Here is a 15,695-nt window from a genome sequence, read left to right as displayed (position 1 = left end):
AGAGCCCTATCGGTGCTGATAAAAGTTGCCTAATACTTCAGCTAAGAGGGGTGTCTCTGGTTGAGTAGTATTAAAAGTTATTGACTTGAAACCATTTGCCCCTCACTGCTGTGTGTTCAAATCCAACCAGGGCATTTGAATTATTTTTGGTGAGGAAGCTATCTAGCTTGTTAACAATACATTGGCGGTTTTACTGAAATGATAGTTCATGCCTTAAATAATGCACAGAGGAAACTATTTTGAAAACTTTTAAACTGATGCTCAGGGGCCTTAGGAGATTTTGCTCTATTTATTGTCTCTCATAAACAGATGATTAAACTAAACAAAACAGAGCAAATCCATTCCACAAAACAGAGCAAATCCATTACACAAAACAAAGCAAATCCATTACACAAAACAGAGCAAATCCATTACACAAAACAAAGCAAATCCATTACACAAAACAAAGCAAATCCATTACACAAACAGAGCAAATCCATTACACAAAACAAAGCAAATCCATTACACAAAACAAAGCAAATCCATTACACAAAACAAAGCAAATCCATTACACTAATATAGCATGTTAAGGTTTCATTTTGTGTATGACTGAAATTGCAGATTAATTCAATTATATTTATAGCATTTATAACAACACTGATGGCAGATATGCAGGTGAATCCATGGATTGGTTTACACAAAGATGAGAATAATCAGTTGTTATGGGTGAACAATGATGAAACTGTATACACTAACTGGGCACATGATGAACCTAATGGCAGAGAGAAAGAAGCTTGTGTACAGGTTATACATCAGTTTTGTGTCTTTATCATGATATAAAATATATATAGAACTTAGGTGGTTATTGAATGTTTTTGCTTGAGTTTAAATATCCTGAATTAATCCTTGAACAACATGTCACAGTTCCTGAGCTGTGTTTCATAGAAAGTCCTAAGTGTATCTCAAGTCCTAGGACTAAATATGATTAATTAGACTGATTCAATAAATATTTTCATCTTTGGTGAAAGTTTTACACTCTTACTTAAGTCATTCTCTCAAGAAGAATTATAAAATACAATATGGCACACACTTCAATCTGCAATGTGAAAATGTTCATCTGTATGCCCTATATTCAGAACTTGAAAAGTCTTAACATATTGTAGAGTCATAAGTTAGGACATTTTATTTGAAACGAAAATTGTCTCAGTTTTGATCTTAAGACATATTTTGATTGAGGACTTTTCTATGAAACACAACCCTGAATGGTTAAACTTTATGAATCTGAATAGCTTTCACCTTTTTGTTGTGGGTTTGAACCTTGCCAAGGACCATAACTTCTGTCAGGGTAAAGAAACTACCCAGCTATGGATTATAATAGCTCTAATCTGGTAGCCTATTTACTTATGGCTGAAATAATGCATGTGGAGGTGACTGTGGTGTTTCCCTTCACCAGTTCAGCTGAAATGTCACCATATGACGTATTGTGTTTCTGCTACATAATGCCTTTTCAAATGATAATATTGATAAAAAAATCCATGCCTGATATTTTTTTTTATGCCACCGCAGCATCTGCGATGCGGTGGCATATAGCGATTCACCTGTGTGTGTGTGTGTTTGTTTGTTTGTGTGTTATATAGATTATATAGTGAACTATAAGAATAAATTTTAAAAATCTTCTTGTGAAGACCCAAAAGGCCTAGAGCTAAGATATTTTGCAAAAGGCATTGTGAGGTAGACCTCTACCAAGATTGTTCAAATTATAGCCCTGGGGTCAAAATCGGCCCCGCCCCGGGGGTCATTGTTTTTCACTATATGTACATATAGTAAAAACTTAAAATACCTTCTTGTAAAGACCCAAAAGGCCTAGAGCTTAGATATTTTGCATAAGGCATTGTCTGGTAGACCCTTACCAAGATTGTTCAAATTATAGCCCTAGGGTTAAAATCAGCCCTGCCCCGGGGGTCATTGATTTTCACTATATGTACATATAGTAAAAACTTAAAATACCTTCTTGTAAAGACCCAAAAGGTCTAGAGCTTAGATATTTTGCATAAGGCATTGTGAGGTAGACCTCTACCCAGATTGTTCAAATTTTAGCCCTGGGGTCAAAATCGGCCCTGCCCCGGGGGTCATTGGTTTTCCTTATATGTATATAGTAAAAACTTATAGTAAAAACTTTAAAAAAATTTCTTCTAGCAATTGGCAAATGCTAGAGGTTAGATAATTTTTATTATCTTGCATGAAACATTGTGTAGTGAACCTCTAGCAAGATTGTTCAAATTATAGCCCTGGGGTCAAAATTGCCCCCGCCCCAAGGTCATTGATTTTCAATATATACATATAGTAAAAAATCAAAAAAAATCTTATTGTCTGATGGTACAAGGTACAAGGCTTCAAAAACTTAAAATACCTTATTTTAAAGACCCAAAAGGCCTAGAGCTTAGGAATTAATGCGGTGGCATAGCATTTTTCTCAAATGCAATCTTGTTTTAATTTACAGATAACTGGTTATTCTGGTACAGTTGGTCAATGGAATGATGTTGATTGTTCAACTCAACATGGGTATGTCTGTATGACCAAGAAAGGTAATGCTTACAGTAAACATGATATGTTGTAGACATGATAATTCTAGATAACTACAGTAATAAACTCATATCTGTATTATAAAACAATGCTATTCTTGGTTTTGCATTAGTCAAAAAATAAATGAAAAATAAAAAAGTTATTTTTGTGACATAATACAAGGGATAATTGTGATTGAAAAAAGATATGTAAAGTTTTTACCTGCATGAACAATGTATGTATGGTAAGGCTTTTGAATGGTTAAAAAGGTAGTTTTATAACTGGAATTAAGTCTTGTAGTTTAATTTTACATAATAGAAAATGGTTTTTATCAAATTGTTATTTGTCTTTGCCAACACATAATTTTTTTTTCTGTTTTAAGTAATGACTTACTTCTGGATTATTTTAAAACATTATGTCTGACTAATAGTAATTATTATTATTACTAAAAACAGCTTTAAAATAACTACTAATGAACAAAAAGATAGCAAGGTTTTGATTTGCTTATTAAATCCAAAATGAAATGGTTGTCAAATTTCGGGAATATCAATATTACCAATAATCCAGAAATTATTTTTTTTATAGACCCAACAATTCTGACTGCGGAACCAATTCCTAGCATTTGTGATGTACAACAAGGACAGAAACTGTTTAAAACAGGCTGCTATTTCTTCCTAAAGCAGGCTTCCAACTGGTCCCAGGCGAGTGATACCTGTCTTAAACAAGGAGGTAAGATAAAGTTATTTATCCCAACCTTTATCCGCTGGATAAGACTGGGCCTGCTTACAATATGAAACTGTCCATCATCAATTTTGGGGATATCAAAATGAGGATTTGAATTCAGCCTACAGTGTAAAATTCTTAACTGTTAATAATTGATATATTGTCACCTTATTGCAGTCAAAAATATAATTTAATGGCAGTAAACCTGTTACTGCACTTAGTTGACAGTATGATTGTTATGATGATGATAAGTCACGATCAGATTTAAGAATGATGATTATATGCATATTATTCTTTTTTTATAAGGATGATATGGATTTTTTGTATTTATCAGGATAATATGGATATTATTGTATTTATCAGGATAATATGGATATTATTGTATTTATCAGGATAATATGGAAATTATTGTATTTATCAGGATAATATGGATATTATTGTATTTATCAGGGAAATATGGATATTTTTGTATTTATCAGGGAAATATGGATATTTTTGTATTTATTAGGATAATAAGGATATAATTGTATTTATCAGGTTAATATGGATATTTTTGTATTATCAGGATAATATGGAAATTATTGTATTTATCAGGATAATATGGATATTGTATTTATCAGGATAACATGGATATGTTTGTATTTATCAGGATAATATGGATATTTTTGTATTAGGATCATATGGAAATTATTGTATTTATTTATCAGGATAATATGGATATTTTTGTATTCATCAGGATAATGTGGATATTTTTGTATTAGGATCATATGGAAATTATTGTATTTATCAGGATAATATGGATATTATTGTACTTTTCAGGATAATGTGGATATTTTTGTATTTATAAGGAAAATAGGGATATTTTTGTATTGATCAAGATAATATGGATATTTTTGTATTAGGATCATATGGAAATTATTGCATTTATCAGGATAATATGGATATTTTTGTATTCATCAGGATAATGTGGTTATTTTTGTATTAGGATAATATGGAAATTATTGTATTATCAGGATAATATGGATATTGTATTTATCAGGATAATATGGATATGTTTGTATTTATCAGGATAATATGGATATTTTGTATTAGGATCATATGAAAATTATTGTATTTATCAGGATAACATGTATATTATTGTACTTTTCAGGATAATATGGATATTTTTGTATTAGGATCATATGGAAATTATTGTATTTATCAGGATAATATGGATAGTTTTGTATTCATCAGGATTATGTCGATATTTTTGTATTTATCAGGATAATGTGGATATTTTTGTATTTATTAGGAAAATAGGAATATTTTTGTATTGATCAGGATAATATAGATATTACTGTATTTTTCAGGAGGCTATTTGTCATCTGTAAACTCAGGATATGAGCAGGCCTTTATATACCTGACTATGAAACAACATAATGTGAATGCTGTATGGATTGGATTAAATGATATAAAGGTAAATTGATGTCAATGTTGACATTATTACTCTATGTGCTATAACTTAAACTCTATATTCAGCACATAATGTACTTTAAACTCTATATTCAGCACATAATGTACTTAAAACTCTATATTCAGCACATAATGTGCCTTTAAACTCTATATTCAGCACATAATGTACTTTAAACTCTATATTCGACACATAATGTGCTTTAAACTCTATATTCAGCACATAATGTACTTAAAACTCTATATTCAGCACATAATGTGCCTTTAAACTCTATATTCAGCACATAATGTGCCTTTAAACTCTATATTCAGCACATAAAGTGCCTTTAAACTCAATATCCAGCACATAATGTGCCTTTAAACTTTATATCCAGTACATAATGTGCCTTTAAACTCTATATCCAGCACATAATGTGCCTTTAAACTATATATTCAGCACATAATGTGCCTTTAAACCCTATATCCAGCACATAATGTTCCTTTAAACTCTATATTCAGCACATAATGTTCCTTTAAACTCAATATCCAGCACATAATGTTCCTTTAAACTCTATATTCAGCACATAATGTTCCTTTAAACTCTATATTCAGCACATAATGTTCCTTTAAACTCTATATTCAGCACATAATGTTCCTTTAAACTCTATATTCAGCACATAATGTTCCTTTAAACTCTATATTCAGCACATAATGTTCCTTTAAACTCTATATTCAGCACATAATGTTCCTTTAAACTCTATATTCAGCACATAATGTTCCTTTAAACTCTATATTCAGCACATAATGTGCCTTTAAACTCTATATTCAGCACATAATGTTCCTTTAAACTCAATATCCAGCACATAATGTTCCTTTAAACTCTATATTCAGCACATAATGTACTTAAAACTCTATATTCAGCACATAATGTGCCTTTAAACTCTATATTCAGCACATAATGTGCCTTTAAACTCTTTATTCAGCACATAATGTGCCTTTAAACTCAATATTCAGCACATAATGTTCCTTTAAACTCAATATTCAGCAAATAATGTGCCTATAAACTCTATATCCAGCACATAATGTGCCTTTAAACTCTATATTCAGCACATAATGTGCCTTTAAACTCTATATTCAGCACATAATGTGCCTTTAAACTCTATATTCAGCACATAATGTGCCTTTAAACTCTATATTCAGCATATAATATGACTTTAAACTCTATATTCAGCATATAATGTGCCTATAAACTCTATATTCAGCACATAATATGCCTATAAACTCTATATTCAGCACATAATGTGCCTTTAAACTCTATATTCAGCACATAATGTGCCTTTAAACTCTATATTCAGCATGTAATGTACTTAAAACTCTATATTCAGCACATAATGTGCCTTTAAACTCTATATTCAGCATATAATGTGCCTTTAAACTCTATATTCAGCACATAATGTGCCTTTAAACTCTATATTCAGCATATAATGTGCCTATAAACTCTATATTCAGCACATAATGTGCCTTTAAACTCTATATTCAGCACATAATGTACCTTTAAACTCTATATTCAGCATATAATATGCCTTTTAACTTTGTATTCAGCAATCTGGAACATACTCATGGACAGATAACTGGCCAGTAGTGTACAGCAACTGGGATGCTGGTCAGCCTGTTGGTGGTCAAGGTTGCGTGATTGCCAATACCACAGGAAGATGGATCGAAACTAACTGCTCAGCATCGTACCCTGCCATCTGTAAAATATCCACTGGTAATAAAGTTTGTATAACATTTGATGACTTGGAATAATTTTAGATTGTTCTATAAAGTTATTATGCAGAGGAAATGTGAAGATCAAATTTTAAGAATGAGTCTCTGTTGCATTGGTATAATCTTGGTTAAAACAGCAGATAAATTAACATTTTATATTACATGTATTTATTAGTTTACATTAATCTGTATTCTTAGCTGTATATGATGTATATTATAGTGACAGTATAATGTATTACTTCATCATTATAACAGCTGAATGATTCTTAATCAATAGTTCTATTGTCATGTAATATAGGAACATAGTGAAGAATTTTTTTATTGAATTCTCATTTTGTGTCAATGACATCTTTTAATTTTGAAATGTTCCTCTTTCTTTATTGTAGCATCCCCGTCATTGACTCCTCCAGCCCCTAATGCACTGTGTGACCCAGGCTGGTATTCATGGAAAAGTCACTGTTACTACCTTGGTGTGAATATACCACGATCAGCTCTAGATGCAGGATTCTACTGTCAGCAACACCACGGGGCGCTTGTTTCTATTCATAACCAAACACTGAACCAGTATCTTGTTAAAACAATGAACTCATTGGCAGTGAATGGGCAGAGTTTCTGGACAGGTCTACATAAGTCAATAGATTGTGAGTGAATGCTTTACTTTTATATTAGCAAGATTTAATATTGCATATACATTAAATTATCATATCAGACATTAGTAAATATTTCATGTTAGTTAGTGGTTTAAATTTTACATGATGAGACAAAGAAAAAAGTGGTGAATAGGCCATAGCTGTTATACAACATGACATTTCAGCAAGTACAACTTCACTTTTATCAGAATCCTTTAAAATACTCTTAAAGCTTGCCGTTGAAGATGCTAGAATATTTTGAAGAAATTAATGTTGTTTTGATAGCTTTTTCCATTTATTACAGTAGAATCTACTTTGTTGCTAAAATTATTGACTTTAAAGCAGCACTCCTCCAGGTTCCTGCTTATTTTCATGAACATTTTGAAAATGTATTAAACAGTTAAATTTTGTAAAGAGAACAAAGAAAGTAATTTACACACGGCACTTATAAAAACAACACATGTAATTTACCAAAAAGAGGTCAAAATATGCAATAATATCATGTAATGTGTTTGTAATGCAGTAGATATAAGGCGAAAAATACTGCAAAATCAGTCATCTATTGCTCATAACATGAAAATATTACTTTTATCTTGAATCTTTTTACATTTCTTAAAATCTCAGTACATTTTTCAGAAGAGGAATTTTCTTGAAATATTTATAATCAGCCATTTAACAGGGTTGAAGTTATGGTTTAATCAACAGAAAACTTTATTTATATTTTAGGATAAATAACACATAGATGAATAAGAAGCTACATTACTTAGTTTTTGATTTTCAGCTGGTTTCCAGTGGATAGACAGATCACCAGTACAGTTTACTAACTGGAGAAAAGGGGAACCATCCACTCGAGGATGGGCAGGAAACTCGGAGAATTGTGCAGAGGTATTTTTGTCAGATGGAAAATGGAATGATGAAGACTGTAATAGTAAAAGACTTTTTGTCTGTGAGAAAAGTCCAGGTATTTAATTTAACATAATTATGTTGGAAACAATATTAAATAGTCTTTACCACTGTTAACAAAGCTCTGAAATTATGGGCTGGTCAATTTTTTTTTATATATCTATATATATATAGCCAAAATTGATAATTAATAGGAGAGAGTGGCAAGTCCAGTCAGAAAAAAGCAAATACAGGGCTCAGACTCATTATAGGCTGTTTACAGAGAAATCTAACAGTGTATGAGATTTATTTTCTATGCTAGCTTGTTTCTTACTACTGGATTGTCAAGCGTTGAGATCAAACAAATTATATACAATTATGTCATTGTTGTTTGCTTGCCCTGACGGCCTGACCACAGGAATTGAATTAAGAAAAGGACATTGTTTTCAGTTACTAAATTAATATACTTTTAATTCAGAGAAAAATTGTGTAAGAAGTAGTGTTAAATAACCAGTTGTTTTTCAAAGAATTTATCTTAAACTATGTCATAATTCTTAATACATGTATTTAATTAAAAAAAACTGTCTGATGTATCAAAGGATGTGTTTATTATTATTTAAAGGTATACTTTGCTCTAAATTGATACTTGAAAATATTGATAATTGTTACACAGTCTCTTTGTAAATATAAAATAAATACATTTTGACTTAACTCAAAGTATGTATGTTATGTTTAAAATTCTACACACTATGGGTAGTCACAATATGAATATACTGTGAGTGTCATTAAAATGGCATTACTTTTTAAAGAAATTACCAACTTTACTTGACCTGCAAAGGGAGCGCAGCTTCCAAAACATACATGTACTTTATTCATTATTCTATTCAAAATGCACATATTTATTAAGAATTTCATAGATTCAATAAATATCTGTGATTAAAATATTTTTCAAGGATGAGCATAGTATATCTTTAAAATATATTTATATTATAAATAACATGTTATGGATATTGTTTTCAGTTGTAGATAACAGCAAGATACATATTGGTACAGGAGGAGCACCAATCAATGTCCCTACACCTATACCATTCACCCGTCCCTCCATACTGCCAATACAGCGTACACCCTCCCCGCCATCTAAAGGTGTGTCACAGATATCACCTCAGACAGATAAACCTCCAGTGTCACCTCAGTCACAGAACGTGCCCTATGTATCCGTAACGACAAGGAAATCATTACCTGTGGTTTCTGACAACTCTAACCCACTGACAGGTGCTTTACCGTCTCTTTCAATGAGACCATATACAGGAGGTAGTACAGCACAACCGTTACAAGCTGCTGATACAGGTAATTATGCTACATGTAAACTTTCACAACCAGTTGCTTTTAATCAAGTATGTAGACATATAATAAAATTATAACATAATTAATTGGTTAATTGGTTTATCTAACAGTTTCAGAATTACTTTATACAATTATTTATTTGAGTTTTACTAAGGATCACTGAACAGTTTAAATTCCACCAAGGATGTTGAAATATTTAATGTAAAGAAGCCATCCAATTATATACAAAGGTGCCGATTTATGCTTTTTATAAAGCACAGAGGGAGCGTACATTAGATGTTCCTCAACCAGATAATACTTAAAACCTTAACAGTGCCTGTGTAATTTATGAATTTAGTAAAATCATGTAATCAATGATTCTAACACGACCCGCATTTTTCCCTATTGAACATAGAAGAACAGAAAGTGTGTGTTATTATGCAACAGATGCACAATTTGACGTTCTATATTTAGACATGTGACGTAATCATTATACACGTGACGTAACCACTAAAAAGCCGACGCGCTGAAAGTAAGTACGGAAACAAATCAGGCGCAATTTTGCTAAACTATCAAGTAAGGCAACATTTATTTGTTGATGTCGTGTTAGAATCGAAATAATATATCCAAATCAGTGATTTTATCTCTTGATAACATCACGGTTTGTCGTTCGGATGCGCATCATTATATCACTCGGGCTACGCCCTCGTGATATAATTCCTCGCATCCGAACTCCAAACAGTGATGTTATTGAGCGATAAAATCACTGTTTGGGATATATTATTTTTAAATCAATGAAATAAAAAATTTTCGGGTTGTATTGTATTCTTTTTTGTTAAAGCGCCAATCTTTAATTTTCCATGCTTTTCCTAAATCCTTTTAAAAATATTAAATCACGGAAATTTAAAAAAAAAATGTTTAGAAATCTTTAAAATTTAATGTTTGAATGGGAAAAAAAAATTTTCCCCCCCGGGCAAAAAATTTAAATTCTTGCAAACAAGAAAACGAACCATGTTCTCCTCAGTTTCCAATATCAAATTGAGGGGTGCAGTCATTCTTATAAAAAACAGGCCACGAAATGTAATTAACTTTGAGTGTCCCTTAAATTAGCAGCTCATAATCCATGTAACTGTTAAACTAGTCAGTAATTTTGTTTTCACAATTCCATTCTCAAAAGATGTAGGATGGAAATAAACACATTTTTTGTTAAATTATACCAATATATTCAGGTTTTTGGAATGTTAAAACAATAACAAATTTTACAGATGAATGATACATATTTTACTATTTCAATGCATACTTCGAAGTTCTTTACAAATTTATCAATGAAAAGCAGTTCGACATTAGAATGCTATTGATTATTTATGATACATATAAACTCCTCGTTGTAAACTAATTCATGCATGTAGCAGTTGTTTTTTCACCCAAATGCCTTAAAAGTAATGTAATAATTTTGTAACGTACATTTCAGTTTAATACAAAAAAATATCAACAGTGAATTCATTTAGAAAATCTGACAGGAATGGGAAAACTTAAATATTTCTGTTTGGTATTTATTCCTTTTCTAAACATTTGAACAATTAACTACAAAAATCATACGCTTGGTCAGAATAAGATATTGTATATGCATACAGAAATAAGATGTATTTTAATTGATGATTCTGTTCATATAAGGTAAAAAGTACATGTAAACAACATTATATGTGCATATTTAACCATTTATGACAACATACATGTGTGATAAAATGCTTTAAAATATCAATCTTTAGCATTTTTGAAGACTTTCTTAAAAACTTTATAAAATACTCTTGTAAACTCTCATTGGTAACGTACATTTCAGTTTTCTGGCATGGGTGTTGTACATAAAAAGACACCAATTAATATTTAACATAATAAACAAAATGTTTCCTTTTTTATATTTTTAATTTAAAACAACAAACATTTTTACTTTATAAAAATAATTTAAAAACACATGTGATCATCCTAATATGCTACGTTATTCATTGTTATGAGGATAATTTTACAGCAATGTCCAGAAATGTTTTGAGTCCCATTATGGTGTAATTGATAAAATTTGTTGCATTTTTATGAAAAAAAAATAAAAACATGTTTTAATATCGCAAACTTCAATTTTATGTGCAACTTTGCAAGTAACATACATTTGAAGATGATTCGTCGAAATCCCTGTTAATATCTTTCATTAGAAATTCGCATGTTTTAAGATATTATGATTACCAAAATCACATTAATTTTGTGAAATGCATGTAAAAATAAATATTTTAGAAGTGTGACACATTAACTTGATTATTTTGTTGCTTTACAATATATTCCAGTGTTTTGTACACAATAAGGTAAATTCTGGAAAAAAATAATTTACTTTATACGAAACATTGCTTATATGAAACATGGTTTGCTTTTATTTTATAAAACATTGTTTCTTTCATTTCTCGCTTTGTTAGTCAAATATTTCAGATTCTGTAATACGTAATTCTACAATAACGCTCTTTCCAAAGTTAACTTTCGGTATATTTCAGCTCTTGTTCTCTACCTGTAGCCTTTTTGAATCTCAGCCCTTAATTTCGGTCTTTGAAATGTACGTTACTACAATTGAAATGTACGTTACTTGTTGTTGATGTTAATATAAGTGAGAAATCGTTGTTTTGTAGACCTTTATATTTCATACACAATGCACATTTGAGTGTGCAGATGCTAGAGAAAAGATTAAAAATGTTCAATATCATCACAACTGTTCAACTTAAACAATCACATATTGTACTAGTCCCAACTTTTGTAGATAGAAAAAAAATGCATGAATAAAATTCATATGCAACTGATGCAAATACAGTTATATTTAATTTGTTTTCGTTTCTAATCATCCTATTCTTACTTGTTATTACATGAAAAACATATTCATGAAGTAACTTTTAAGAATTCGGGAGATACTCTTCATTGAAATTACTAATACTAGTTTTGAAATGTACGTTACCAACAGTAACGTACATTTCATGATACTTTTAAGCAGAAATATACTTTCAACTACTACCTTTTGTTTACATTGCGAAAAAACATGCTATCACATCTCAAAATCCAGCAGAATGTTTTCAGTAGATATATGTTTATATACATAAAATGTTTTCTAATATATTATTGTGATATCGTATATCAAACATGAATTTACCTTAAATTATATCCACAGTGACACAATGCAATATTTATTTATGCTTTGATGTTACAAAACTCTTCTCTCCATATAAATTTTCTTACCTAAGGTATCATATTTTAAGTGTAGTGAATATTTTTTAAATTGCGGTAACGTTCGTTTCGGTAACGTACATTTCTGACCACTTTTCAATGCAGATCTGGACACAGTCTTGAGCAATTATAACAATTTCTCAACACATAACTTCTTATAGAGGGAAGCTTTAACTGCTTGACACAAGTCTACCTCTTTACATTTTCATCAGTTCCTGTAGCATCAGTAACGTACGTTTCGCAGCAAAAATTACGTTTTAATTTTCTCAGAAAAAGCATCCATCAATTACGGCATCTTTATATACCACTTTTATAATACATTATTTTGGCCAATATGGCCAATTATCTGCCAAAAAACTTCAAACTTTGAAAAGATCTTATTATTTAAAAAATATTTTCTTCACTGTTTAAAAACGCACACTCCAAAAGGCATGTATCAGTGGAAAGGAAGAAACAACAATTTTGTTTACATTTTTATCATAGTTTTCAGTATGTTCCACTGTTAAATTCACGCTAAGGCATTGTGAGATACAAAAAACACCAAACAATTGTTTTATAAAAGACCAATTGAAACATGAAAAGATTTAAAGTTCATTTTTCATATAGAGACAGTCACGTACGTTTCATTTTTTACTATTGTGCGATAAATATTTTTTCAAATCATGACAGTTGACCACTTTTTTGTTTTGATTTAATTAAAACAGAACATGTTTGATGGAACAGATGCTTTAGACAAAATATATAGCACATAATAAGACGAATATGCTGCGTGGAAAGCGTTTTTATATATTCTGTAAATGATATTGAGAATGCGTGTTTCATCTGTTCAGCAATTAACATGACATTGTTCGTTTGTTTTAGAAACCTCAACAACAATTCTAGGAATGTCAGCAGGTGGTTTAGCCGGGGTGATATTAGCAACTATCATAGTTATTTTACTGGTTGTCTTGATAGCACTGTACTGGCGCCGCAACACAACGATGGGTCGACAATTGAAGTTTGGGCTGGAAAATAATGACGGCTTTGAAAACAAGACTTACAGATACGATACTAACTCGGAACAAGTGACTGAAACAAGAGATGGGTTAAGTTTACGAACAATGAGTGAATCCAGTAGTTAAAGTGCTTATTTTGTTTTTATTTTGTCTGTATGCATATTGTATCACTTAAGTTGATATGAATTAGTGTTAATACTCATTTATAGCCAATTATAGGTTGGGCTATTCTGTTGCATTTGATGTATTTTTGGTCTTAGGAATGTTGAGTTGTTTTGTTAAGCGTTTCATTTTTTACAAAAAATGTACAATGCAATATTTATGCTGAATATTTCTTGAAATAAATAGCTTTATTTTTTACAGGAGTTTATTTTACAGGGAAAACATTTATTCTCAAGATATCTACAATAACTTATTTTGTATTGAAATTATTTGTCAAAAAGTGAAGTTTACATAGGAAATGATTGAGAATCAATAAATATATGTAAATTTGCAATATATAATATGCAATGTTTTTGTTGTTGTTTTTTTTTTTTAAATATTATAAAATGCAATATTGTTTTTAAAAGTCGGTTTATTTGAGTTGAGTGTATTTTACAATGCAGTTCTCTCATTGTTTCCCGTTTTTTAATACAAGTCATTTTATAGCAAAATATATCCCAGATTCAAATATATGTTAAACCACGGATTTATATTACAGTGTAATATAAATCCGTGGTTAAACACGTAAAATTGACATTTTCTAGTGCAGGATAATCTGCATTTTTACATCCTGTTTACACCCCTGGGAAGACAGGTCGCGTGCTTTACATGACGTCATACCTGCGCGCCTTTTATGAATGAACTGCATTCTTAAAATGACATTTTTGCCGTTATCACGTTGTTAATGCATATGTTACTGTAAGAAAAAGATCTAAATGAAAATGTTAAGTTTTCATAATTTATTTTCGAAAAATAATAAACATGTAATATGCAAGAAAAATAATCAAACACCGGTTGTCGTCACACACATACAGGAATACATGTATCTAGCTTTAGGGTAACTATTTAGCGGAATATCAGCAGAGCCTTGTTACCGCCTCGAGCTAGATATTCCAGTGTGTACCGGTAGCCGGTGTTAGATCCTTATAATATACAATAAGATATTTGACACGAAAATGCAAATGAGCATATATAATAATGAATAAACTTACTGTTGACACTAGTTTAATAGCTATTTTTTATGAATATTGATGAAATAGAGGAATTGGTCTGTTTCAAAATAATGTTAAATTTATTCAAGAATTTTTTTTGTATTATGTATACGTTATAAATGTATAATGTACAGATTAAATAAAGATAAGTAAACAGTGTTGTATTATTTAGAATTTCATTTAAAATTTGACAGGAAAAATGTAATTATATCCTGCTAAAAGGAAGTAATATGACTGTACTGTATTGTCGTCTGCCAGCATGACCTTATCAGTTGATCATTCCTAGGAATGGAAATCCGATTAACAAAATGTTGCACAGCAAGAGTTTTTTTTTTACAGATTCCTTACAATACACCAGCGCAGGGCTCTAGCTAGAGCAACATTTGTAAAAGACGGATGTTGTACTATCTACACATTAAAACTGCGCATCATAAGCCATGCACATAACGTATTTGAGAAATTATACGGCCATCGTGTTTTGTTTAGCAGTATTATATATGGAGCTTACATTTAGTTGTAAGCTGTATGCCTCCATCTTTATATCATTTAAAACCTTGAAAACATTTCGACTGTTTCAAAGTTTCTGATAAATGACTGCTGAATTTTTTTTTATACAGCTCTACATGTATATCTGCTGCAAAAATCATTGTCTGAATTAAAAAAATAATACAAATGTACGTCTAAAATGCTTGTGTGAAATAAAAAAGGTAGTTAATGAAATTGCCTAAAAGTGAATGGCGCATGATCGGAATCATTCTCAACGGATAAAACCCTTCTCAAAATAGCAGAATCATATTTTGATTCTGTTTACTTAGATATACAATAATTATGTGTGTTAAATGACAGAGACATTCTATTTCTCTTTTCTTCGTTCTAGCTTAATAAGTGTCCATCTGTCCTTTCAAGCACTGCGAGTACGGACCCCGGAAATGTCACCATTTATGTCCTTAAATGTTATTTTT

General features: G+C 30.6%; 1 protein-coding gene across 1 annotated transcript in view; it reads left to right on the top strand.

Annotated features, from left to right (window-relative positions):
* LOC132737077 (uncharacterized) overlaps positions 1 to 14,890 on the top strand; it is a 92,430-nt gene extending 77,540 nt beyond the window's left edge. Inside the window, 9 exon segments of the mRNA XM_060724316.1 lie at positions 623 to 783; positions 2,480 to 2,564; positions 3,127 to 3,270; positions 4,614 to 4,720; positions 6,295 to 6,460; positions 6,846 to 7,100; positions 7,870 to 8,049; positions 8,991 to 9,317; positions 13,407 to 14,890. Coding sequence (XP_060580299.1) covers positions 623 to 783; positions 2,480 to 2,564; positions 3,127 to 3,270; positions 4,614 to 4,720; positions 6,295 to 6,460; positions 6,846 to 7,100; positions 7,870 to 8,049; positions 8,991 to 9,317; positions 13,407 to 13,666 — 1,685 coding nt within the window. The 3' untranslated portion in view covers positions 13,667 to 14,890.
* Positions 14,891 to 15,695: the final 805 nt, after the last annotated feature.

The sequence above is a fragment of the Ruditapes philippinarum genome, unplaced genomic scaffold (assembly GCF_026571515.1).
Source record: "Ruditapes philippinarum isolate M1 unplaced genomic scaffold, ASM2657151v2 ctg4803_1_1_1_1, whole genome shotgun sequence".
In the NCBI taxonomy this organism is placed as follows: domain Eukaryota; kingdom Metazoa; phylum Mollusca; class Bivalvia; order Venerida; family Veneridae; genus Ruditapes; species Ruditapes philippinarum.
The sequence above is the reverse complement of the archived record's forward strand: the minus strand, read 5'-3'. Positions and strand labels throughout refer to the sequence as shown.